We start from the raw sequence: 24,795 nt of genomic DNA, 5'->3' as shown, positions 1-24,795 counted from the left end.
AACCTGAAGCAAGTCTTGGATCTATTTTAAGACAAAAACACTTTCATCGCTTGATTGGTTTATTCTTTTTAACTCCTAGGATCATTATGATTGGGGATTGAGGGCTATCAAATCAGTCCTGGTTGTGGCTGGATCTCTGAAGAGAGAGGAGCGGAGCAGACCTGAGGAACAGGTACGAATCAATCTGTCATTAATGCTGCCTTTCACACTGGAGAATCTCACATGAAGTGGTTAATGGGGAACAGTTGCATGCAATCTGAGTTTATAAGTGCATTTGACTCATGATATCCAAACTGTCATTTCCTGCCCAGGTGCTGATGCGAGCACTGAGGGACTTCAACCTGCCTAAGATAGTGACCAGTGACGTGCCGATATTCCTCGGGCTCATCAGTGACCTGTTTCCTCAGCTGGACGTGCCCAGGAAGAGAGACCCTGCCCTGGAGAACGCGGTTCGCCAGTCAGTCAGTGAACTGCGCCTGCAGCCTGAGGAGAACTTCATACTTAAGGTGTCTCATAAGTGCTCTTCTGTTGGAAAAATTAAAATGCCTCTGTTTCAGTCGCAGTACCAAGAGGCTTTGGTGTGTTTGTATTGCTAAATTAGAAAAAGAACTCTCTTAGGGTTGCAGGTCAGTGTTCATATGTAAATATATCAGTCTAATGAATAAAACACATATTTATAGTATAATTATAATTTTGAATTACAAGTTTTGACTCAAGAGGACGCACAGTACTGAATTCCTTTGGGAGCATGAATGAAGACATACATGCAGTAGATCTGTTCTTTGTGAGAAAATAAATCAAATTTGTAATTAATTCAGTTCATTTTAATGTTTGTGTGTCTCCAGGTGACCCAGCTGGAGGAGCTGCTGGCTGTCAGACACTCTGTGTTTGTAGTAGGCGGACCAGGAACTGGAAAGAGCCAGGTGAACTTCTGTTAAAACCACTATATCCGTTAGTATTTATTTTCAGTGCCGTTTTGTAGGAGGTGGCTTATAACCATTGTCTTCATACCCGCATACATTTTAGGGTCACAAGTATACTGTGAAGTCTGGGGACTTTTCTAGATCTTTAATTTATTAAAACATGGAGGAGCATAGTGCAGAATACAACCAGCAGCTTCAATACAAATGAATCTGTATTAGACTTCTATCTTAAAACAACATGACAGGGGGTGACTTCCCCTGCTGCTTTAGTAGCTTCCATTTTAGTGGATGAAAAAATAAACATGTAAGGAGGGTGAGTAGTAGACTGACAGAATGTGGAAAAACAGAGACATACTGTTGAATTTGCACATATTTTTCGTAGGATGTCGCAGGCTGTTCATCATCTGTTTTATAAATGGATGAATGTTTTCAGATTGAACGTCTTTATACTAAAGAAAGGGAAAAATCTGAAGGGGTTATTATCTATAGGTTATTATATAATGGTTTTACTACTACAGCCCTAGCCCAGAGATCATTTTTTTAACTTTAGTCAAATCATGACATTTTGCTTTGCAGTAACCAGTCTGGGTCCAGCTGGCTACATAAGGTTTGTGCACTTAAATCATGACAGGAAAAACACAGTAATTTTTTTTCAGTGAAAACTGTAGTCTCCTTGAAGCTTACTACAAACGGCCAAAAACGAGCCACAAGATGCAGCAGCGAAACTTTGTGTTTCAAGTCTACTTTGTGTAGTCTACAAACAGCGATAAACAGTCATGGCTGCCAGTGATGGAGACAGAAAATAAATATGCATGGGGAAAACACCTGTGGATAATGAGTCCTAGAGCTGGCAGGGAAAAGGTAGAATAATTGGCAGCTGTACTGTATTTTAAAACAGTTAATGAATTTTAGTAAATAGCAAAGCCGTCTGTTTAATTACTTTATATTCACGTCTATACAAATGTCAACAGACAGACATGATCACTGTAATAGGTTTCTACTGTATAATGTTTATTCATCAGATCTTGAAGACTCTCCATAGGACCTATGCAAACATGAAGATGAAGCCTGTGTGGAATGATATCAACCCTAAAGCTGTGACTACAGACGAGCTGTTTGGATACCTGCACCCTGCTACCAGAGAGTGGAAAGATGGTGAAGGGCTCCAGGATTTTACATGGAATTTAATAAGCTGTAAATGATGATCAGGGGAACCAGTGTTTTCTCCAGATTTTGGGTCGCTGTCAAGTTATTTTGGTTCCAAGACCATAATTTATTCCCAAGCCTCTTCACAGAATTAATTAGAATTTGTTAAAGCATGTTTTCTGGTTCAGAGTTAGTGATTGTTTCAGGAGTTTGACACGGAATAATTTGACTGTGATTCCATTACATGAGTTTTCTTTAGGTCAGCAAGAAAGAGCAGTATGTGAGCATTTTTGTACCAGTGATGGTCAGGCGCTGGTGTTGATATACTGTATTTTTCGCTCTTTATATTAGGTCTGTTCTCCTCCACCATGAGAGAGCTGACCTCAGTGGGCCATGATGGACCCAAGTGGATAGTTCTGGATGGAGATATTGACCCGATGTGGATTGAATCACTCAACACAGTTATGGATGACAATAAGGTTCGAATACATTTGTGTTTTTTCATTCTTCTAATGCTGTTTTTCGTCCTTTTTCCTTTTTTTTTAATATAGTATGGCTTCATTTCAACCAAAAAGACCCAAACATAATTTTCCCTCTCCTCTCTCCAGGTTCTGACTCTTGCCAGTAACGAGAGGATCAGTTTGTCCACCTCCATGCGTCTACTCTTTGAGATCTCTCATCTAAAGGCTGCCACTCCAGCTACAGTGTCCAGGGCAGGAATCCTCTACGTCAACCCACAGGACCTCGGCTGGAGCTCGTAAGACACACACGATAGCACAGACACATATATAAAATCACGGACATCTGTTTCCTCACTTTACTGAAATTGAAGTTTGGTTAGCAGTGCCGTCTTTTCTGTTTTCCCAGGTACGTGACAAGCTGGATTGATACCAGACAGGCACAATCAGAGCGAGCCAACCTCACCATTCTGTTTGATAAGTATGTGCCATACTGCCTGGAACAAGTCCGCTGCAACCTGAAAACCATCACTCCCATACCAGAAAACAGCATGGTGCAGGTGTGAGCACACAACATGCTAATTATGTTTCTTATCTACAGGCTAAAGAGTCTTAATCATAGACCGTAGTAGAATAATGAACATAGCTAAAGTGATGTCACCCACTGGTTTGTGAACTCAAAATTAGCATTTTGACCTTCTCCATCTTGCATATTTGGATGAGAGGGTGGAGCTAACCCTAACACTAGCTGCTTTTTGGTGAGCACGGTGCATTTACAGTTTATGGTTAACTGTTGCTGCATTCAAGTGCTCCTCGGATGGTCCCATTTCCCGAGTTTGGAAGACGTTCTTCCCACTTAAGCGTGCTTATAAGCTTGTGAGTCGTAATGTGGAAACAACATGGATGCTACAAAGAAGATATGTTGTATTTTATTGCTCAAAGCATTTAAAGTCCCCGTGAAGATCCACGTTGCATTCTAAGTATGGTGAAACAGTTTAAAGCTTTATATTACAAGTGATTTATAATGTACTTACTGGAAAAACTGAACATCCAACTCCTTAGTGGGTCTTTTAGTTCAATCAAACACTGAACAAGACTTTTGAAGGTGATCAAAATGTTACAATTAACTTCCATGAACTGAATTCACGCAGAAATAGCGATAGCTGCGGCTATGTCTTTACTCTAGGAATCTGTGGGCACGCCATGGTTACGTTACTTTACCACCATTGTTGTGGTAGCGACTTGTAAACGGAGGGCACCCATTTGCCATTCAAAGCGACCACAGCCTTAATTTTTTGTAATTCTAAGCCTTAATAAAATTTAAACAGGAAAGTTATATAAAAATTCACCCCGCACAGTTGTCATAAACAGGGAAATAAGCTATAGAAATTAAAAATATTTTTTGTACCAGGCTGTAAACATGTTTATTTATGCTGTAAAGTTGATTCACCTTTTGAAGCCAGCCTCAAGTGGCCATTAGAGGAACTGCAGTTTTTTGCAAATCGACATTGGCTTCATTTTTCTTGCAACTTGGTCATAATCGTTGTGTCACATAATATGCTTTTACATCCTGTCCTTGCAACGTTATTCAGCCAGATGTTTTGTTCTTATCTACTGACAAAAGAACAATTTATTACTTTGTATTGTTCATTGTGTTTTGGCCAATCAGACGCTGTGTTCCTTGTTGGACTGCCTGCTGACAGAGGACAACACTCCTGCTGATTCTCCTCGAGAACTTTATGAAATCTACTTTGTCTTTGCCTGTGTCTGGGCCTTTGGAGGGGCGCTCTTCCAGGATCATGTGTGTGGTGACCAAATATTTGCTTAAAGAGCTAACTCCTTTTTATTGCAGTATTTTACACTGTATGTCACATTATAATGGTGCCATTTCCCAACACCCAGCTGAATGACTACCGTGCCGAATTCAGCCGCTGGTGGTCTAAAGAGATGAGAGCGGTGAAGTTCCCCTCTCAGGGCACAGTCTTTGACTATTTCATTGACTCTGAGACGAAAAAGTTTACTCCCTGGAGTGAGAAGATGGTGCCATTTGAGCTGGAGCCTGATGTGCCGCTACAGGTAATGATGTGTGTGGTGGTGTACAGAGAACAGAATTACTTTATATTATGTTTGCACTCATCATTGACCACATTTTGTTCCATCCCTTTAAGTCAGGTCATGCCATGTTTGTTTCAGACCGTGTTGGTTCACACTCCAGAAACCATCTGTCTCACCTTCTTCATGGACCTGCTGCTCCAGAGAGGGAAGCCTATCATGCTGGTGGGCAACGCCGGAGTGGGCAAGACCATCCTGGTGTCTGATAAAGTTGTCAAGCTGAAGGAGGACTACATGGTGGCGAAAGTTCCCTTCAACTACTACACCACGTCAGCCATGCTGCAGCGTAAGAATCACAGGAATGGGAACAAATATTTTGGGGAGGGGTGATGCTTACTGAAGAGAAGAAGAACTTTCCTTTATGAATGGTTAGTATTTTGCTTGGTAAATAAGAGACAGGTTTTGTAGAGAAGTGCTGTTAACGGTCACAAAAAAGTACTTTTGGGGATTTTGGGGTGAACTATCCCTTTAATATTGCTTGAATTGCTTGATATTCATTACAATAGAAGCTGTCAGTCTGACTTGTTGAATTTTAAAATTGATTTATTCTTATTTTTTCATTTTCTTTTCCAAGTGTGGACTTCATTTTTAAATCCATAACTCACAAGTCATTTGTTGCGAGTGCTGCTCACAGTTTTTTCTTGTCATTTTCATCTATTGATTCATGTCGTTATATGGGCCTCAGGTGTCCTGGAGAAACCCCTGGAGAAGAAAGCTGGTCGTAAATTTGCTCCTCCCACCGCTAAGAGACTCATCTACTTCATAGATGACCTCAATATGCCCGAGGTGGACGTGTACGGCACCGTCCAGCCGCACACACTCATACGCCAGCACCTTGACTACAACCACTGGTAAGACAGACGGTACTGTTGCAAAACCACATCTTTGCAGTGGTACAGGCTCTACTTAATGTAATCTAAATAGACAAAATCTTTGTAGGTATGACAGACAGCGACTGGTGCTGAAGGAAATACACAACTGCCAGTATATCACCTGCATGAACCCAACAGCTGGAAGCTTCTCTATCAACCCCAGACTACAGGTAGAGACGTTTATGCATACACACTTGCATATGTACAAAAACACTATTGGCTTCCTTGCTCTTTCTACTGCAATTATTTTAGTTAATTAGCTTTTTTTTACATTTTTACAGAGTAATTTATCAAGATGCAAATGAACACAGAATGGATTTAATCAACTACAAAAGCAAGAAGCAATTAAGTTACAAAGAAATGATAAACAAGCCCAAAGAAGAGTGATATTGAAGTTAGAATGTCCTAGACAGCTAATGACTGAAGATAACGTGATATTATCGAATTAATAGTTACATTCAGAAAGCAGTCTGACAGGTACTTTCTGTTTTTTGAGTCGCTTTGCAGAGCCTTAAAGGCAAGTCATTTTCACACCTCTCATCACTCCTTTCAGAGGCATTTCTCAGTGTTTGCAGTACATTTCCCCGGTGCCGACGCATTAGCCACCATCTTCTCCAGCATCCTGTCAGCTCACTTCCTTCAGGGGGGATTCAGCTATGGCGTCTCCCGCTCAGTGGGGACTCTCATACAGGTACACCTGCAGTGTCAATGCAGCATTTGTCTACAATAAAATCTTTTGTGTTTCAATCCATGCAAATAATAACCTGTCAGTTTATCACTTGTCCATAATGCCCATCTGCTCTGTCTGTTCCAATATCTGTACAACCATCTCTACATCTTTTGGTTCTGCTCATCCAGGCAGCTATCTGTCTGCACCAAAAAATCAGTCAGAACTTCCTCCCTACAGCGATACGTTTCCACTACATCTTCAACCTGCGAGACCTCTCTAACATTTTCCAGGTAACACACACACATAGTCACTTAAATAGAAATGTCAAATGTGAATTATTGATTCTATGTATGTTGGTGTGTAGGGTATCCTTTTTGCCCTGCCAGAGAGTGTCCGTTACCCAATGGACCTGGTTCATCTGTGGCTGCATGAGAGCTCCAGGGTTTACTCTGACAAACTGATGGAAGAAAAAGATGTGGAACTCTTCAACAAAATCCTGCTGGACACTGGCAAGAGATATTTCGAGGTAAAAAAAAAAAAAAAGGCACATACAGTAACGTCTTTTTCTTTAAAAACTACAGTAGTATAACTAAAGCCAACACAGCAGCACCACTTGTGGCAGATCCAAGAATGTAAAAACACAGATTATACCTGTAGAGCAGTATGTGACACAGTACAGTGTTTCCACAGGTCTAAAATATACTTATGGCAGCCAGTGGAAATGGCTAGCATTACCTGCAGGAAAAAAAACTAGTCTACAACATGTGACAAATAAAAAATAAACACAATACTTTTATTGATTTAATAGTTCTGTTACTATTTCTGAGAGCTTCCCAGACCTGTAACACACTTCCAGGTTATATAAGATGCAGTAGCGCATACCGTCCCTTTCCACTAAATCTTAAAATCTGGCTCATAAGCAGCCAGATGCATCACCATGTGTAGCATCTGCATGCCTTTACTGTCTGTCCTCATCTGTCTGGCTGTCTAACTCTTGGTGTGTGTCAGGTTTACGTAGTCTTTCCTCTAATACTTGTCTGTAAAATTGCACTGCATTTATTCACACTGTTTTATTGCTGACTGTGTGTTGTCTGCTAATGCCTCTGTCCTGTCTGATAATGCTTCTGTCCCGTCTATTACTGCCTTGTTTGCTAATGCTTATGTCATGTGCATAACTGTTTCTTGTCTGCTTATTGTTACGTCTTGTTGTATATGACTGAGTCTGTCTCTGTGTTCTGTTGTGTAGAATTTTCTGCTTAATGTGCCCTTTAACATGCTAACTATCTGGCTTATCTGACATTCATGTTTTCATCCATGCTTTTAAGTGTTTGCATGCTTTTATGTCTTTCTGTTTTAGTGGCTACTTAACTTCCTAATCTTTATGATGTTTCTGTCTGTCAATCTGCTTGTCTGCTTATGTGTGTGTGTGTGTACCTGCTCATCTCTCTTGCTCTGTAGACACAACGGACAAATATGTGGAGTAGGTTTGCAATTTAAAAATGACTCACAAACAGCAGTGATACTGGACGATTTAAAATGAATATAGTGGATGGGCATATTTTGATTTTCAACATTCAGAAGGTAAAAATCATTAGTATCAAAACTCCAGGAGAGCAGCAGAAGAGTGGCAGGGAAAGTGGAAGAGTTTGCGAGGATGAGATGCATAGTTTATCATTTATCATATATAATATATCTGCTCTGTGATAGTCTGGTGACCTGTCCAGGGTGTACCCTGCCTCTTGCCCAATGTCAGCTGGGAGCTCCAGCCCCCCTGCAACCCCCAACAGGATAAGCGGTTACGGAAAATGAATGAATATAATATGTCCTTTATGTCATTTAGTGCAGTGGTCCAAAAGTGGGTCACAGGTCCATCCTGAATGGAAAAGCACAGAGCTTTTATTTGTGCCATGTCCTGCTGTAGAATGAATGGATAACAGACAGCTTCTTAACAGAGACAGCAAACTAGCTCGACAACATGTATGACACTGAATAAAGTAAACTGTGTGGACCTTGAACTAATGACTAAGGAGAAATCTGGACACCGTGGCTGGACCAGTTGGGAACCACTGATTTAGTTCATCAGTGTGTTTTATTGCCGGATTTGCTTGCCTTTCACGGAGGAAATAGATTAGATGCCAAAACTATCACAAGCCAAGAAGCACTTTCGCCTCAGCTGCAGTAGCAAAACATACAGCTACAGGAGGGGAAGAGTGAGGGGAGATTGTCCAGTAGTTAATTGATTATGGATCGCGTTCTCTTGGGCAGGTCAAAATATGAATAAAAATAATAAATTAGCTTGCCAAATATACTTTTTCTTTTTTTAATAATTTTTACTTGTGGAGGCAGGACAGGTACAGCATTTGCATATCAGTATGTATCACCATAATTTTCTTTAACTCTAACTATAACATCACAAGTCAAGAAGTTGTGAAAGAGAAAGAAAAACACAAAGGTAAAAAACAAACAAACTAAACAACAACATAAAGGACAGAGAAGAAGAATACGTAGACAAAATAAATACATAGATACAGAGACAGAGGAGTTGGGGTGGAGGGACTCATCAGGCAGTTAATCACTGTTATTTGATGGAGAAAATGGGATAAACTGACTGGTTACAGAGGCGCCAGCATACTTAATATATCAAGTTAGCAAGGACAGATTATACATGTATTAAACAGGACAGAGATTTAATTCTCAGTTCGTCATTCTCAGCCAAATATACTGAGGCAGCCGTTAATATACCTGGACGGCCCGCCCAAGTAAAGTCTGTCTTGAAACACTGATGTAAAACTGAAATAATTGGTTGGTTTCTCGCTGTCAAACTGTGGCATATTCAGCATTCTCTTTTCATATCTCTGTTTCTGCCAATTTTCTCCAGGGAATAGATGAGTCCATTTTTATCCACCAGCCTTTGGTGTATTGTCACTTTGCCCAGGGAGTGGGAGAGCCTCGCTATCACCAGGTTCAACACATTCACACACACACACACACACACACACACACACACACACACACACACACACACACAAGCTAGCTCCGATTTGGACGCCATGTTGCTGCTTTCAAGCATCCATTTATTCTTTATTAACTGTGGTAATAAAATAGGTGAGTTTAATTGTTTTTGACTCTAAACAATTTAGCATGCGGATTATCTGTAGCTCACATATTCAGAAAACCTTATGGCACAAATTCTGCTGTCATGTCTAATCTGTCAGAAAATAAATGAGGATGAATGCACTGTCATTAGCAAACTAATTACCTCTCTTTTCGGTATGGGGTTTGAACTGAAAGTTAATCGACTTAAGTCTCGATAAGAACTTCATTTAATTATGTCTGCGGAAGTTACCAGTTACTTGGACGCTGCCGCCTGTACTCAAGAGAGCCAGTTTGTTTGTTTGCTCGTCTTGTCAGGCTTCAGACTGGGAGAAACTCCAGAAGACGCTGGCTGATGCTTTGGAGCATTATAATGAGCTGCACGCTGTCATGGACCTGGTGCTGTTTGAAGAAGCTATCCAGCATGTGTAAGACACACAGGCTGAGACACATGCATGCAAACTGCAGTCACACACATACCGTCTGCTCCCATGCACAAGGGAGGACTTACACAGATTAGCACATATGTAAACGTCAGAACATACACACACTTTAAATTCTGATGTTTGTGCTCAGGTGTCGTATCAGTCGCATCTTGGAGGCTCCCTATGGTAACGCCCTGCTGGTGGGGGTTGGAGGCAGCGGGAAGCAGAGTCTGTGTCGGCTGGCTGCCTTCCTCAGCCTGCTGGAAGTTTTCCAGATCACTCTGCGTAAAGGCTACGGCATCAATGACCTTAAGGTAAACATGCATCTATACCCATACACACAGTAGATACAGATGTCACCCGTAGCACACCCTGTTTATGAATCATCTGACCCTTTTTTTTCTCCAGAGTGATATAGCAGCGCTGTATATAAAGGTGGGGGTGAAGAACATTGGGACAGTGTTCCTTCACACAGACGCACAGATACCAGATGAACGCTTCCTGGTGCTCATCAACGATATGCTAGCTTCAGGTTTGGCTACACTGACCTTGGGGTGTCTTTTCTTTCAATGGGCAGAGAATTCCAGCTTTAGTGTGTTTAACTTTAAAAAAAAAATGAGCATACTTTCTTCTTGGGAATATCAAAGATGTTCATAAATACAACAATATATATATTTGACCACCCTAATTTAATTTTTCAGCAGTGTTTTTTTTTAATCAAGAGCAGAAAAACACACTGTACACAGGTTGGATACACGACAAGATTGGGTTCCTGCTGGTCCTTAAAATCCTTGAAAGGTTGTGAATTTGAGAGAGAAAATCAAGGCTATGAAAGTTTTTGAAAATAGACTTAATGTTCAGTGTGTAAGATTTAGGTGGATTTAGTGGCATCTTCTGGTGGGGATCGAAGATTGCAACCAGCTGAAACTTCTCTCACTTAGGATTCCTGTAGGGTTTATCTCACAAGAAATTTTTACCGGGACCTGAATCATCTGCAGAGGTCTCTTCCTCTCCAAAATAAACAAACATGGTGATTTAAACTGGTGAAAACATTGAAGAAAGCAGTTTCACGTTTAAAAAAAAATCAGTGTTTCCCCTGTTTGGCGCTTTGTAGACAGGTCACTAGCCCAGCACCTGCTAATATGCATTCACCTTTATTCTTTGATAACTTGATCCAGACGTACAGGAGGTTTTTACCAAGACCCAGATTAACGGCAGAGGTCTCCTACTCTTCAAACGAACAGTCTGGTAAAAAAAAAAATAAAATTAAAAAAAAAAAAAAAAAAAGAATAAAGATGTTTCACGTTTAAAGAAAATCAGTGTTTCTCCGATGCCATGTAAGGTAACGAAAACACAATTGTTACTTTCAAGTGATTACACACTAAAGAAAACATACTTATTTTTGTCTATTCCATTTCTGCTGATATATCCCACCAAAGCTACACACTAGACCTTTAAAAAGACTTAGGTCATCAAAAGTCTATGAATTTATTTATTTTGTGTAATAATAGAAATTGGCAAAAGATCTTTTTTGAAGATTTTCTTTTTCTTAGTGTTACTTATTTTTCTATTGCTGTTTTTGAGCTTCTTTAGAACCTACCAGTTCTCATGCTCAAAAAAATCAGTGTTACACCAGTGGTCCTTGAATATTTTTTTTTATTTTGTTTAATAAGCAAAGCCTCTTGAGATTAAAAATCTCTTTTTCAAGAGTGTCCTGGTCAAGACAGGCAGCAACAATAAGTTACAGACAAACAATATAAAACAAAAATACAGAATAAAAATGTACAGCTCTAAAACAAGCAATATGAAATATAAAAATATGAAATACAAAGTAAGATTACTACAAGGAAAAGCCAAAAAGTATGATAATATATACTAGAAGTGAACCATAAAAGCACAAAAAAGGCAACTACACATGATGACAAAGACCAGCTAAGATACACTGTGACATTGGTATGTAATACAATATGAGGAAATTGGGCCTGGAAAGTCCTTAAAAAGATCTTGAATTTAATGCTTAACAAGGCTTGGTAACCCTGAGAGTAAGTGGTGGAACCAGAGACCTCATCAAAATATATCTGTAAATTATATTTTTCATTAACGAGGTAGTGGATGAATGATGAATAATTAAACCTGGGAAACACTGGCTGGTAGAAGTGCTCAAATCCTGCACTAAAACACTTTAAATGATTATGTTTTGTACGAAAAACAAAAAACAAAAGTGTGTTTTGTGTGACGTAGATGCAGCAATAGATGGATAGATATAAACAGACAAATACACATTTTGAGCTTGTATTGTTTGTGTTATTCAGGGGATATTCCAGACCTGTTCAGTGATGAAGAAGTGGACATGATTGTGACATCGATCCGGATGGAGCTGAGAGGATTAGGGCTCATAGACAGCAGAGACAACTGCTGGAGCTTCTTTATTGAGAGGATACGAAGACAGCTCAAGGTCTGAAACATTATCATGTGTGATACGGTGTCAACATGCAACATGATACCTGCTTTTTTTAAACCCATTTTCCCACAGCATTGATCATAAAATATGTCTGCCGCCATCGTCTTTTTCCTCCAGGTCGTCTTGTGTTTCTCTCCAGTCGGATTCACATTACGGACACGTGCACGCAAGTTTCCAGCGCTGGTGAACTGTACAGCCATAGACTGGTTCCACCCCTGGCCTCAGCTGGCCCTGCAGTCTGTCAGCTCGACTTTCATAGAGAAGATACCTGGACTAGAGGTGACAGCACATTCACCCTATCATTCAGATTCACTTTCTTTTAAATATTAACTATGTCTTCTGCTCTTCGGGAGTTTGAGAATAGAAATGCATGTCTTTAATAGTGGAAACATGATGTGGAAATATAGGTATTGTGTCAGTCATATCCATGAATATGAAACTTGACAATAATTTTATCTCACAATTAAACTATTACTATATGTGCTAATGTTATTACAGCTAAAACTACTTACCTTAACTACCACATTACATCAGTAGAATACATGAACTGGGAAATTGTTAAGACAAATAAAATCCAGACAATCCAGACAACTAATACGCTCTGAATTTCACATAGAGCCCCTTAAGATCTACGACGAAAAGTCTGGTTATTCCATCCAGTGCCCTTAATCCCTGTGCTTGTTTATCCTATGAAGCCAAATGTGCGAGCTTCTATCAGTGAGTTCATCTCCTTCGCCCACACCAGTGTCAATGAGGTGAGTTGTTGCAAAGAATCATGGGTGATAACTACCCACAGGCACACAGGAGGTCTGCATGCTGTTAACCCTTGCAAAAAACACAAAGAAAAACTCTGTATTTGGAGTCTAACAGTGTGCAGACCTCCTTTGTGCCCTGTAGTGCTGTATTTTTTTGTTCTGCACCTGAGTATTTTTCTTTCTCTCTTCTGATAACCAGCTCTGACATTTTCTCTGACATTATCTCTCGCTTTCTTGTTGAACCACACTGTAAAGGTGAGTGTCAAGTACCAGCAGAATGAGAAACACTTCAACTACACCACCCCAAAGAGTTTCCTGGAGTTCATGAAACTCTACGGCAACCTGTTGGGGAAAAAACGCACAGAGCTGACCCAGAAGATGGAGCGGTTGGAGAATGGCCTGCAGAAACTGCAGACGACTGCCTCACAGGTCAGAAGATATATTTCTGTATTCCCCCAATATGTCTTTACCTTTTTTATCTTTTGACATCCTGGTCTTTTTTCTTTCTGTCTTGCTCAGGTAGAAGATCTGAAAGCCAAGCTAGCAGTGCAGGAGGTGGAGCTGTGGCAGAGGAACACAGATATAGAGGCTCTGATAGCTAAAATAGGACAACAGACAGACAGGCTCAACCAAGAGAGAGCTGTGGCAGATGCAGAGGAGCAAAGGGTAAGACCCTGTGTGTTTGTGGGCTTCTTGTGCAACAGTAAAATAGATGTGACGTCCTGAATCAACAACATGACAGCACATTTACATGCCATCTCTTCACTTTACAGTATATACAGGCTAGAAGACAGAATTCAGCCAAGTACATAGCAGACATGTTTCTGTGTCTTTGTTTTGTGTCTTCAGGTGGCAGCAATCCAAGCTAAGGTGACCAAACAGCAGCAGGAGACTGAGGACGACCTTGCCAAGGCTGAACCTGCCCTGCAGGCAGCCAATGCAGCTCTCAATACACTAAACAGGGTAAATCACTTGTGTACACATAAATACAGAGACCTGAATCCTCTCACCACAATTGGTTTATGTTATTGGCTTGATTTCATTTCATTCCATTTATTTTATATGAACACATCCCTAGAGGTGCAAATATACAAAGAAAAAAAAACACGTTGCAAGGTTGGCTCCATCCCAGCTCTCCAAATAAAAAAATTTAATTGTGTGTGTTGTTTGTGTGTGTGTGTGTGTGTGTGCCTGTTCAGTTGAACCTGACAGAGCTGAGAACGTTCCCCAACCCTCCAGCTATTGTCACCAATGTCTCAGCAGCTGTTCTGGTGCTACTGTCTCCCCAAGGCAAAATCCCCAAAGATCGCAGCTGGAAGGCTTCCAAGATGGTCATGAGCAAGGTGATATTTTACAGTGACGCCTGGTAGTGTTTCCTGGATTAATGGCTGGCTAACACAAAGCCAAAAAGTCCATCACAAATAAATTCCCCGAAATGATGTTGCGTCACACTTAAAATGACTTACTGCTGTTTTATACCTCGTCCTTTATGTGTATCTGTTGACTGCTGTGTTGATCTTCGATTATTCTTTTCCTCTTAAACTATAAGTGTGTGTTACAGTGAATGTGCGATAACCTCTATATTTTATGTTCTGTGTGCTGCTGCTGTCTTCGCCTCTGTTAAAGGAGATTTTTAATCTTTGTGTGACACTTTGCTGGCTAAAGTGATTTACATATGAGCAAAAACAGTTGCCAATATGACGTGAAGCTTTGTTTGTTTTTATGTTATTTCACTTCTAAATTCCTGTTCATGATTTAGAATCTAAAAGCCTGAAAAAAATATATATATTGAGACCGTGAGGTGACATTGTTTTATCTAACCCACACACACACCTCTGCACATGAATGCACATGCAGGTGGATGACTTCCTGCAGGCTCTGGTGAACTTTGACAAAGAGCACATCCCGGAGGCCACAGTGAAGTGTGTCAGAGACGAGCACCTCAGTGACCCAGAGTTCAACCCGGAGTTTGTGCGACAGAAATCCTCGGCTGCCGCGGGGCTCTGTGCCTGGGTGATCAACATCATACGCTTCCATGAGGTACACGCGTGTACAGCAGCTGTCACACATATTTAGTGTCATCAGAGCTGAGACAGTGTGTGACATTTTGCAGTGTACGGTACTGTGTTCTTGTTGTTTGATGGGGTTTTTTTCTGCTTCCCAAACCACTGTGCTGCCCTGGGTAGATTTTTGTAAGTATAATTTTGCTTTGTTATGTTTTATTGCAAATACACAGTGTGTGCATGATATTTTAATGAAATCATATAGACAGACTGTTTTTATGCTGGCGAAGCCCGTAGACAGAGCATTACGTTTTCAGATTGTCCATCCATTCTTGCAAATGTGATATCTGAAGAACACCTTGAGGGAATTTCTTTAAATTTGGCACAAATGTCCCACTGGACTCAACAATAAACTGATTGGATTTTGGTGGTCAAATGTTAAGGTCAATGTGACCTCCATCCATCTCATTTTTGTGAATGCAGTATCTGAAGAGCGCCTGAAGGGAACGTCTTCAAATTTGGCACAAACATTCACTTGGACTCAGCAATGAACTAATTAGATTTTGGTGGTGAAAGGTCAAAAGTCAAGGACAATGTCTCATTCTCATGAGCGCGATATCTCCAAAACACCTCGTGGGAATTTTTTTCAAATTTGGCACAAAAGTCCATTTAGACTGAAGAATAAACTGATTACAAATTGGTAATTGAAGGTCAACGGTTAAGGTCGGAATGACCTGACAAAACACGTCTAAACTTCACACAAATGTCTAATAGGATAAAATGATAAAGTGATGATAATTTATATACAGAAGGTCAAAGGTCAACTTCACTGTGACATCATAATATTTTGTATGAAACACTTTTCTGGCAATTACTACATCCCAGGAACAGAGGGGGAGACATTCGTTCATATACTGACTTGGTGACACTAATCTTGGGTACCTGAGTTGAAACTGTGCTGATTGTTTAGATATACATGCTGCTAGGATGGAAGATGTGTGTGAAGCATCCATTATTTTACAGATATGGATGTAAACTGTAAGAGAAACTTGAGTGGTGCGCGGAGGCATACAACCACGGGGCAGTAATTCTAGTTATGATTTTGGTCTTGTGTGCATATCTGAAAGAATTACATGGTATTTTACTAATGAAACTATACATACACTTAGCTAATTGTACTGTGTTCCCTGTCAGAATAATGGGTCAAACTGCTGTGTGTGTTTGCATGTATGTGTGTGTTTGTTTCGTCCACAGGTATCATGTGAGGTAGAGATGAAGAGGATGTGTCTGGCTCAGGCCAATGCTGATCTGGCTGAAGCTGCTGAGAAACTAGAGGCCATCAGGAAGAAACTCGCTGTATGTCTGTTGAGATCATTGATCCCTTCTTTTTTGTCGTCTCTGTCTTTTTTTTAAATATATTTATATTGCACATGTTGTCACATTTACTGTTGAACGAGAAAATTCATTGTTAGTTTACTCCTTGCAAAAATGGTATCCCCCACATTTTACTGATGTGCCTGTCACTAAGGGACAGCAGTTTTTTCACACTGGCTCTACATAATTTTACTGCTGGTGGCAGTGACTTTTATAGGCCATCTGATAATCCACTGCCACAGCACTACCACTTCTCCTGCAGCAGTTTCTCTAAAAATGTGATTGCTACTGGATGTGTTTTATTAGCTTGTTGAACTAGCAGACCTTCCTGAGCACATTTTAAACAGAGGTTAATATGTGGTTTTATAACATTAATTGTCAGGTCACTTACAGCTCGCACGTAGTATTAAATTAATTTAAAAGGAAAATTAAAGAGATTTTATTCAGGAACATCTACAGCCACAAGTCATCTTATTATCTCTCTCAGGAGCTGGACAGCAGCCTGGAAACTCTGACAACAGCATTTGAGAAAGCCACGTCAGAGAAACTGCGCTTTCAGGAAGAGGTCAACCGCACCAACAAGACGATAGAGTTAGCCAATCGGCTGGTCAAAGGACTGGAGGTGGGCACAGCAGCAATCAATATGGAGATATTTTATTTTAGTGTTCCATACTAAATATTTAGGGAATAAGGGGTGCTTTATGTGTATTACCCATGTATGTTTCAGAGTGAGAATGTGCGCTGGGCCCACTCAGTGGCTCAGTACCATGAGCAGGAGGAAACTCTGAGTGGGGACGTCCTTCTAACCGCAGCCTTCATCTCCTATGCCGGCTCCTTCTCCAAGAAGTACAGGAGAGAGCTGCTAGACAACCTGTGGATGCCCTTCCTGCGCAGCCAGAAGGTCACAATCTTACGATGAAGAAATAATTTCCTATGTATGATTTGGGAATCTGTCACTCCGTCCTTCCCACAGCTGCCTGTCCTTACAACGGGAGGTCGTGTTGAGATTTCCATGATAACATCTTTTCTTGTATCTCTCCCTCAGGTGCCCGTTCCCATGACAGGAGGCTTAGATCCAGTGTTGATGCTGACTGATGATGCCATGGTGGCCCAGTGGAACAATGAAGGCTTACCAGGAGACAAAATGTCAACTCAGAATGCAACCATCCTCACAAACTGTGAGTAATGGCAGTAAATAGACATCTAACTGAATTGGAAGGAGTCCACAGCTCTTTTTGCACACAAATTCTGTTGTTGGGCTGCAGTGAAGACCCTCCATTATGCCATGCTTTTTTTATATAGAACCAAACCAGCATGATGCCACCCCGGTGTGTGATTTTAGATACCATGCCGACGTTCCAGAGGCAAAAGAGGTGACGAGCATGACATTTAAGTACAGCGTCAGTGTCTAATGTGACATATAACATATGTGACAGCACTTTCTAACAATACCAATAACATAACATGGCAATGGCAATCATTTATCGTACGTGTTATATGGCAGCTGATTTGCCCTCTGCTTGGAAGGTAGGGAGGTATTTTCAGCTGCTTTCCTTCTTCTTTGAGTTAGCTGCTAACTGCTGTTAGCTGCTTTTTAAATACCCCCGTGGTGGGTCACACACATAACCTGTCGTCAAAAAGTTACACTATTCTCACCCTTCTCACTGTCCCTTTTACACAGATATCAATTCGGCGTTATTTCTACATCCACTTTCAGCTTCAAGGTGAGACAACTCTGTCCCTTCATCTCACGATCATACCCTTTATACAAAAAGGTGAGGCGGAATAATGGCACCACATTTTCCGCGTTGAACAGGCAGTGTAAAGGGGGCGTCTGTCTGAATTTATTTGATGATAAAAAACACATATAGCACTGCACTGCAGTCATTACGTGCTACAAATCACCGAGGACATAAACACAATAAAGCCCAAAGACTTATTTCTGTGGCATTCCTTTTGTAAACCCTCGTCTGTTCTCAATTTTCTTGACCACTGCTCATCAGAGCTTCACACTTATCAGGTGTGTTGCTGAGGATCCAAGGAAGTGCAGTGTCGAATGCCAGCTCTTCAGATCTACGAGGCATTTTTATTCATAGTGCACAACTACCGCCAGAAGTGCACACTGTGTAGTGTACTGATAGAGGACCCCTATTAACTGCTGCACCACCGACGGCATGCTGGGCGCAACTCACTCTCTGTTGCTCGCAACAGCACATTCAACAGTAAAACAGAATGAACTTTATTGCCCAGCTGAGGCAGGAAAATTGTCTTTGGTCTGCCTCAGGAAAACATAAACGTGAAACACGTCCACAAGATAAAACCATCACATTAACAGGACAAAGATCTCTAACAACAGGCGTACTGTGTTATACAGCCTGCACTCTTAAGTTTACTGTAGATGAAGAGAGAGAGACAGGAGATATAACAGTGTAGAAACTAAAATATTTCAAGCAGCAGTGATGTAACATTTGTAATGAATGCTTTTGTTCCTTCTTCATTGAGACCACAAAATGTTCGAGTAAGCTTGCTGGACCCAGGAGGTGCAGTGTTGAGTGTTGTTTGTATGAGCAGTTCTTGAGAAAGCTGCAAGCAGCAGTACAGGAGGCCAAATAATAGGCACATTCTGAATAGGCGTGTTTTGATCGGGCGCTGTACTGGTATACCATAATACTAAAATTATAGTAGTGCCTTTCCGACAGGCAGTACAAACTGTGCAGTGCTACTCAATAATATGGTCAAATCTCCATGTGTGTATTCCCGCAGGTGAGCGCTGGCCTCTCCTCATTGACCCTCAGCTGCAAGGCATCAAGTGGATCAAGAGTCGCCATGGCAGCAGCCTCAAGGTTGTGAGTCTAGGGCAGAGAGGGTGAGTGTTTCCACTTTCATCCTCAAGTGGAGATAAAGGCCTTCAGTACGGCCACGCTCTGGACCGTAAATGCTGCTTTATATCTGATGCTGTAGTTTTCAGCAGCACTATTATTGTCTCGACCAGGACTGACAATATTTGTGTTAATATTCTTTTTTCATGTATTAATGTTCCAGGTATGTAGATGTAATAGAACAGGCTGTCGTAGCAGGGGATACCGTCCTCATAGAGAACCTGGAGGAGACCATTGACCCTGTTATTGACCCTCTGCTGGGACGGCACACCATCAAGAAGGGAAGGTGGGAAAAACATTCATTTGTTCTTCAGTGTTCTGCCCTCTCCACTCAGGCTTCAAGCTCCCTTCCTCTGTTCCGCTCTCTCACAGTTGTATAAAGGTTGGGGACAAGGAGTGTTTCTTCCACCCAGGCTTCAGACTGATCCTCCACACCAAGTTGGCCAATCCTCACTACAAGCCAGAGATTCAAGCCCAGACTACACTCATCAATTTTACCGTGACCAGGGATGGTTTAGAGGACCAGCTCCTGGCCCAGGTGGTGAATCAGGAAAGACCAGACCTCGAGCACCTCAAGGTGGAGTCACTTAGTTATTAGCATCCTCTTTTTCTTCCATGTTAAAATGTAATGTAATATCCAACACTGTTGTAAACAAGAGGAAATATTGCTATACAAAGTGAGCAATTTTCAAAATGATCCAAGCAGTGTGGGTAAATCTTCCTGCAGAGTGAGCTGACCAAACAGCAGAACATGTTCAAGATTGAGCTGAAGCTCCTGGAGGACGAGCTGCTGACCAGGCTGTCTGCTGCGGAGAGTAACTTCCTGGGCGACAACGTGCTGGTGGAGAAGCTTGAGACCACCAAGCACACTGCTGCTGAGATTGAGATGAAGGTAACAGGGTGAATATGTGTGCTTGGTTTTTATACCCTGAAATGAACACAAAAATAACTTGTTTTGCATATTTCATAGTACATCATTTACTTGCTTCACCTCTTCTTCTTTCTTCTCCCTCCATTCCTACATTCTCAGGTCCTGGAGGCTAAAGTTAACGAGGTGAAGATCAACGAAGCCAGAGAACACTACCGTCCTGTTGCTGTCAGAGCCTCTCTGCTCTACTTTATCATGAACGATCTCAACAAGATCAACCCCATGTACCAGTTTAGCCTCAAGGTAACCTGGAGGGAAAGTTAAACACTCAGAATCACTCAGAAATCTATTTTTCTTATGATCATGTCCCCTAAAATGTCTGAATTTGACTATACTGACTTATATCTGTGCAAAGTTTGTCACTAGAGGGGTGTTTTACATTCCTCTACTGAAGGGGGTGATGACTGCACTTCCCTGAAATTTAAGGTTCAAACGTACCCCGGGCAACGTGGATCAGGAACGTTACTAATTCAAAAGCGAATTCTGTCTAATGTGGGAAACACATATCGACAGGGGGGACAGAATTCGACACAACACCGGCAATGAAACCTGAAGCCTCCAGTGCAGAACGGACATGTCAGTACAGAGAGCAGAGTTAGCATAGTTTGACTGCAAACATGGTAGAGTGAGTCATAGACATATATACGTAGACGCCGCATCAAGTGGGATTGCCCACTGCTGCGATGCATCAGTGTCACCGCCATATTGGATGTGGCAAGGCTGCGCTGTAAACTAATACAAGTGAATGGAATTAATTTCATAAAGTGCCTTTCTACAAAGAAATTTACGTTAATGCCTCTCGTTTATTCATTCACACACACACTAATATACTTGGGAAACAGTTAGGCACCAAAAACAATGTATTTGCTCTTCTCAGATGGCTAAGATAAGAACTTTATTGATCCCACACAGGAGTAATTCACCTTACATCAGCCTTAGAGAACAAGGTAGTGCCGAAAAACAATACACAGTATACATGCAGAAGAGTAGGGACGTTAGCATTAGCACTAGTCGGCTGCCACGCTAACGTTCCTACTCTTCTCAGGCTCACAGGCTCACAGCTCTGGCTCATGGAGAAAAGTAGGGACGTTAGCGTTAGCTCCTGGAGTTAGCACTAGAGCTACTACGGCTACTTGAGTAAGTTACAGCTATGGAGCGCTTCTACCAGCTCTTCTAGTCACTGAGCCTTGCCTCCATCTCAGCAAATATATTACATTTATTACAGGGACCATCATCATAGAAGTAGGCAGGGGAATAGCTAAACACAGTCGCCAGGCTGCCCGCCGGGCTACATTTTACAATGCTAATTGTAAATGTTAGCTGGGCTGCTGGGCGACTCACCTAACACAACCGTAACGCCTGACCCATTGCTGGGACTGAGCCGCTAATAACTCAAGCTCTGGACATTAACCCATGCTACGATTGTAACATTAAATTTAATTGAATCGACATAGCGACATGTGCCTAACGTTACTGTAACACTAAATAAAACAGACATTTGACTTTATGTTGTACCTGAGGCTGACAGCCCAGGAACTGTCAAACTAAATTGGAAAGAAGCAGACACTCATATTGACTCGTTTTCTAACTTGTGTGAAACCTGTGATGAATTTCTGCAGAGGTCACACTAAACTTTCTCCCCTCTTGTTCTCAGGCCTTTAATGTGGTTTTCCACAAGGCGGTGGAGATGGCAGAGGCCTGTGAGGACGTGAAGAGCAGAGTAAACACGCTCATAGACTGTGTAACCTACTCCACCTTCAACTACATCAGCAGGGGACTATTTGAGGGAGACAAGCTCACCTTTACTGCACAGCTAGCCTTCCAGGTGTGTATGTGTGTGTGTCAGCTTTAGAGAGACAGAGAGTGCATGTGTTTCGTCCCTGACTGTGTTCTTTCTCTTTTAGTTGCTCCTGATGAGTAAGGAGATAGATGTGCGTGAGCTAGACTTCCTACTGCGATTTAACATTGACCACAACTACGTCAGTCCCCTCGACTTTCTTTCCAACTCAGCATGGAGCGCCATCAAGGTGCCCGCACACACACACACACACACACACACACACACACACACACACACACACACACACACACACACACATCCACACAGGCCCTTCTCCACTGGCTCACATCTGTAACTGATATTGTCAAACACCCCCTGCTGTCCCCTGTCTTTGCCCAGGTGATGAGTTTTACTGATGAGTTTCGTGGTCTGGATCGGGACATCGAAGGCTCTCCTAAGCGCTGGAAGAAATTGGTGGAGTCAGAGTGTCCAGAGAAAGAAAAGTTTCCTCAGGAGTGGAAGGGGAAAAGCTCCTTGCAGAAACTCATCATGATGAGAGCCCTGCGACCTGACCGCATGACCTATGCTCTCAGGTGAGCAGGGTTTCTTACCTCTTATGTTGTGTTTTTTCCTTTCTCATTATCTTATTATACTTTTCTATCCCCACTGTCACATTGTAGGAACTTTGTGGAGGAGAAGCTCGGGGTGAAGTATACTGAAGGCCGCAAGACTGACTTTGCAAAGTCCTTCAGAGAAAGTGGACCAGCCTCACCTGTGTTCTTCATCCTCTCCCCCGGAGTGGACCCACTTAAAGACGTGGAATCACTGGGTACTGTGAACAGAGTTTTCCACTTTCCTCACTGTTTATTGCCAATATCATTGTGATCTTTCCTAAGGGGAGATTTTAATCTACATCAGCACCCAGAAAGACTTCAAATCCGGTGTGTGTGTTCCCAGGAAGGAAGCTGGGTTTCACTATCGACCTTGGGAAGCTCCACAACGTATCCTTGGGCCAGGGCCAGGAGGCTGTGGCTGAGGTTGCCATGGAGGAGGCTGCTAAGGAGGGACACTGGGTTATTTTGCAGGTCTGACTGGAAGTTCTGAATATTTGGACAGATAGAACGAATGTGTTATCTGAGGATAGAAACATGTGACGTAGAGTAATTCTGCAAAAACATAATTGGTAATTATTTAAATGTAGTTAATGTAATTAGTTTTTTAATTATAGTTAGTCACTGAAACTCTAAATACTCTATTTGTCATGCCTCGAGGTTCACACTGTCTCTGTGCGATACAAGATATTGATGGCGTGTTTTCTTTCATGTCCCTGTAGAACATCCACCTGGTTGCTCGCTGGCTGGGTTCACTTGAGAAGCTCCTGGAGCTCTGCTGTGAAGGCAGCCATCCAGACTACAGAGTGTTTATGAGCGCCGAGCCGGCACCAGTACCTCAGGAACACATTATCCCACAGGTAGAGATGCAGTGTGCGTGCTGTAAGGTCATTTCAATGCATCAAGCATATATACATGAAATGAATGAAGGCTCCCAGGTGTCTTTGATGTACACTAGTTCCTCACGCTATTAAAGAGACAGTTCATCCCAGAATCAAAACAACATATTCTTCCTCTTACCTGTAGTGCTATTTATCAATGTAGACTGTTTTGGTGTGAGTTGCTTGTGGTGCTCAAAGTGCCAAAAACCACATTTGAAAAACTGTACAGCCTAGCAGAGCAGGGTTCAAATTCACCGGCTGGCTTGAGCCCTTCTTCGTGGAGCCTGAATGTTCTCTCTGTGTCAGGGTTTTCTCCAGGTACTCCGGCTTCCTCCCACAGTCCAAAGACATGAAGGTTAAGTTGATTGGTGACTCTAAATTGTCCGTAGGTGTGAATGTGAGCGTGAATAGTTGTCTGTCTCTGTGTGTCAGCCCTGTGATAGCCTGCCAGCCTGTCCAGGGAGTACGCTTCCTCTCGCCCTCAAAGTAGTGGCATTAAATACACATGTGAATCATTGTCCTCAGGGCATTCTGGAAAACGCTATCAAGATCACCAATGAACCTCCAACAGGTATGCATGCCAATGTGCATGCTGCTCTGGATAACTTTGACCAGGTGAGCATCTGTTGTCTGATTTGTGCTAGCAGAGCTTATTTGTTTATGTATTTATTTATTAACTCATTGATCTCTTTCCAGGACATCCTGGACCAGTGCAGCCGTGAGCAGGAGTTTAAGACCATCCTCTTCTCTCTGTGTTACTTCCACGCCTGTGTGGCAGAGAGGAGGAAGTTTGGACCCCAGGGTTGGAACAGAAAGTATCCGTTCAACACTGGAGACCTGACGATATCAGTTAATGTCCTCTACAACTACCTGGAGGCTAATGCACAGGTGGGGTGTGTTGTTGGTGCATGTGAGCGCAGGATGTGTGCCACGGCATGATGATAATAATAAAGATGATGATTGTGTTAGCAGTGCATTTCAAAAATAATTCTGATGATGAAGGTGCCATGGGAGGACCTGAGGTATCTGTTTGGAGAGATAATGTACGGAGGACACATCACTGATGACTGGGACAGACGGCTCTGCAGGACATACTTGGAAGAATACATGCAGCCCAACCAGGTTTGTATATCTGCTCATGAAGAGAAAGACAAAGTGGATGTAATCCTCCCCAGTCTTGTTGATTTGAGGTTGAGTGTTGGCACACTCAGCTGTGTTCTCACACAAGAGGACCAAAGTGAACTGGCTTTGGCACAGACAGAGAATGACTGCCAGATTTAGCTGTGTTTTAGAGTGCAGACTTGGACAATTTCGAGCTGAGAATCAGCTCCAATTAGCAGCAATTTGGCTAGCTGTGGGCCAGAGACTGCACATACAAGCTAAGGAGTGTCTGGCAACCAGACGTGCCAGATTTAGGCCACTGT

The 24,795-nt window shown here is 42.0% G+C and overlaps 1 protein-coding gene across 1 annotated transcript in view; it reads left to right on the top strand.

Moving 5' to 3' along the window:
* The window catches only part of dnah9l (dynein, axonemal, heavy polypeptide 9 like), a 47,684-nt gene that overhangs the window by 19,061 nt on the left and 3,828 nt on the right, over positions 1-24,795 (top strand). Inside the window, exons 38-82 of the mRNA XM_049598221.1 lie at positions 80-172; positions 312-506; positions 846-923; positions 1,946-2,078; positions 2,421-2,548; positions 2,678-2,826; positions 2,937-3,087; positions 4,197-4,328; positions 4,430-4,603; positions 4,721-4,925; positions 5,325-5,490; positions 5,579-5,681; positions 6,065-6,202; positions 6,370-6,471; positions 6,546-6,707; positions 9,060-9,143; positions 9,593-9,702; positions 9,851-10,013; positions 10,108-10,231; positions 12,012-12,154; positions 12,278-12,439; positions 12,856-12,915; positions 13,171-13,344; positions 13,435-13,581; positions 13,765-13,878; positions 14,115-14,258; positions 14,773-14,955; positions 16,173-16,274; positions 16,780-16,914; positions 17,020-17,193; positions 17,338-17,470; positions 19,056-19,158; positions 19,335-19,457; positions 19,544-19,748; positions 19,899-20,063; positions 20,202-20,342; positions 21,754-21,924; positions 22,004-22,126; positions 22,279-22,472; positions 22,560-22,708; positions 22,837-22,964; positions 23,213-23,350; positions 23,897-23,986; positions 24,068-24,259; positions 24,374-24,493. Coding sequence (XP_049454178.1) covers positions 80-172; positions 312-506; positions 846-923; positions 1,946-2,078; positions 2,421-2,548; positions 2,678-2,826; positions 2,937-3,087; positions 4,197-4,328; positions 4,430-4,603; positions 4,721-4,925; positions 5,325-5,490; positions 5,579-5,681; positions 6,065-6,202; positions 6,370-6,471; positions 6,546-6,707; positions 9,060-9,143; positions 9,593-9,702; positions 9,851-10,013; positions 10,108-10,231; positions 12,012-12,154; positions 12,278-12,439; positions 12,856-12,915; positions 13,171-13,344; positions 13,435-13,581; positions 13,765-13,878; positions 14,115-14,258; positions 14,773-14,955; positions 16,173-16,274; positions 16,780-16,914; positions 17,020-17,193; positions 17,338-17,470; positions 19,056-19,158; positions 19,335-19,457; positions 19,544-19,748; positions 19,899-20,063; positions 20,202-20,342; positions 21,754-21,924; positions 22,004-22,126; positions 22,279-22,472; positions 22,560-22,708; positions 22,837-22,964; positions 23,213-23,350; positions 23,897-23,986; positions 24,068-24,259; positions 24,374-24,493 — 6,303 coding nt within the window. The remainder of the gene's footprint in view (positions 1-79; positions 173-311; positions 507-845; positions 924-1,945; positions 2,079-2,420; positions 2,549-2,677; positions 2,827-2,936; positions 3,088-4,196; positions 4,329-4,429; positions 4,604-4,720; positions 4,926-5,324; positions 5,491-5,578; positions 5,682-6,064; positions 6,203-6,369; positions 6,472-6,545; positions 6,708-9,059; positions 9,144-9,592; positions 9,703-9,850; positions 10,014-10,107; positions 10,232-12,011; positions 12,155-12,277; positions 12,440-12,855; positions 12,916-13,170; positions 13,345-13,434; positions 13,582-13,764; positions 13,879-14,114; positions 14,259-14,772; positions 14,956-16,172; positions 16,275-16,779; positions 16,915-17,019; positions 17,194-17,337; positions 17,471-19,055; positions 19,159-19,334; positions 19,458-19,543; positions 19,749-19,898; positions 20,064-20,201; positions 20,343-21,753; positions 21,925-22,003; positions 22,127-22,278; positions 22,473-22,559; positions 22,709-22,836; positions 22,965-23,212; positions 23,351-23,896; positions 23,987-24,067; positions 24,260-24,373; positions 24,494-24,795) is intronic.

This window comes from Epinephelus fuscoguttatus, linkage group LG15 (assembly GCF_011397635.1).
Source record: "Epinephelus fuscoguttatus linkage group LG15, E.fuscoguttatus.final_Chr_v1".
Classification (NCBI taxonomy): domain Eukaryota; kingdom Metazoa; phylum Chordata; class Actinopteri; order Perciformes; family Serranidae; genus Epinephelus; species Epinephelus fuscoguttatus.
This window is presented reverse-complemented; position numbering and strand designations above follow the sequence as displayed.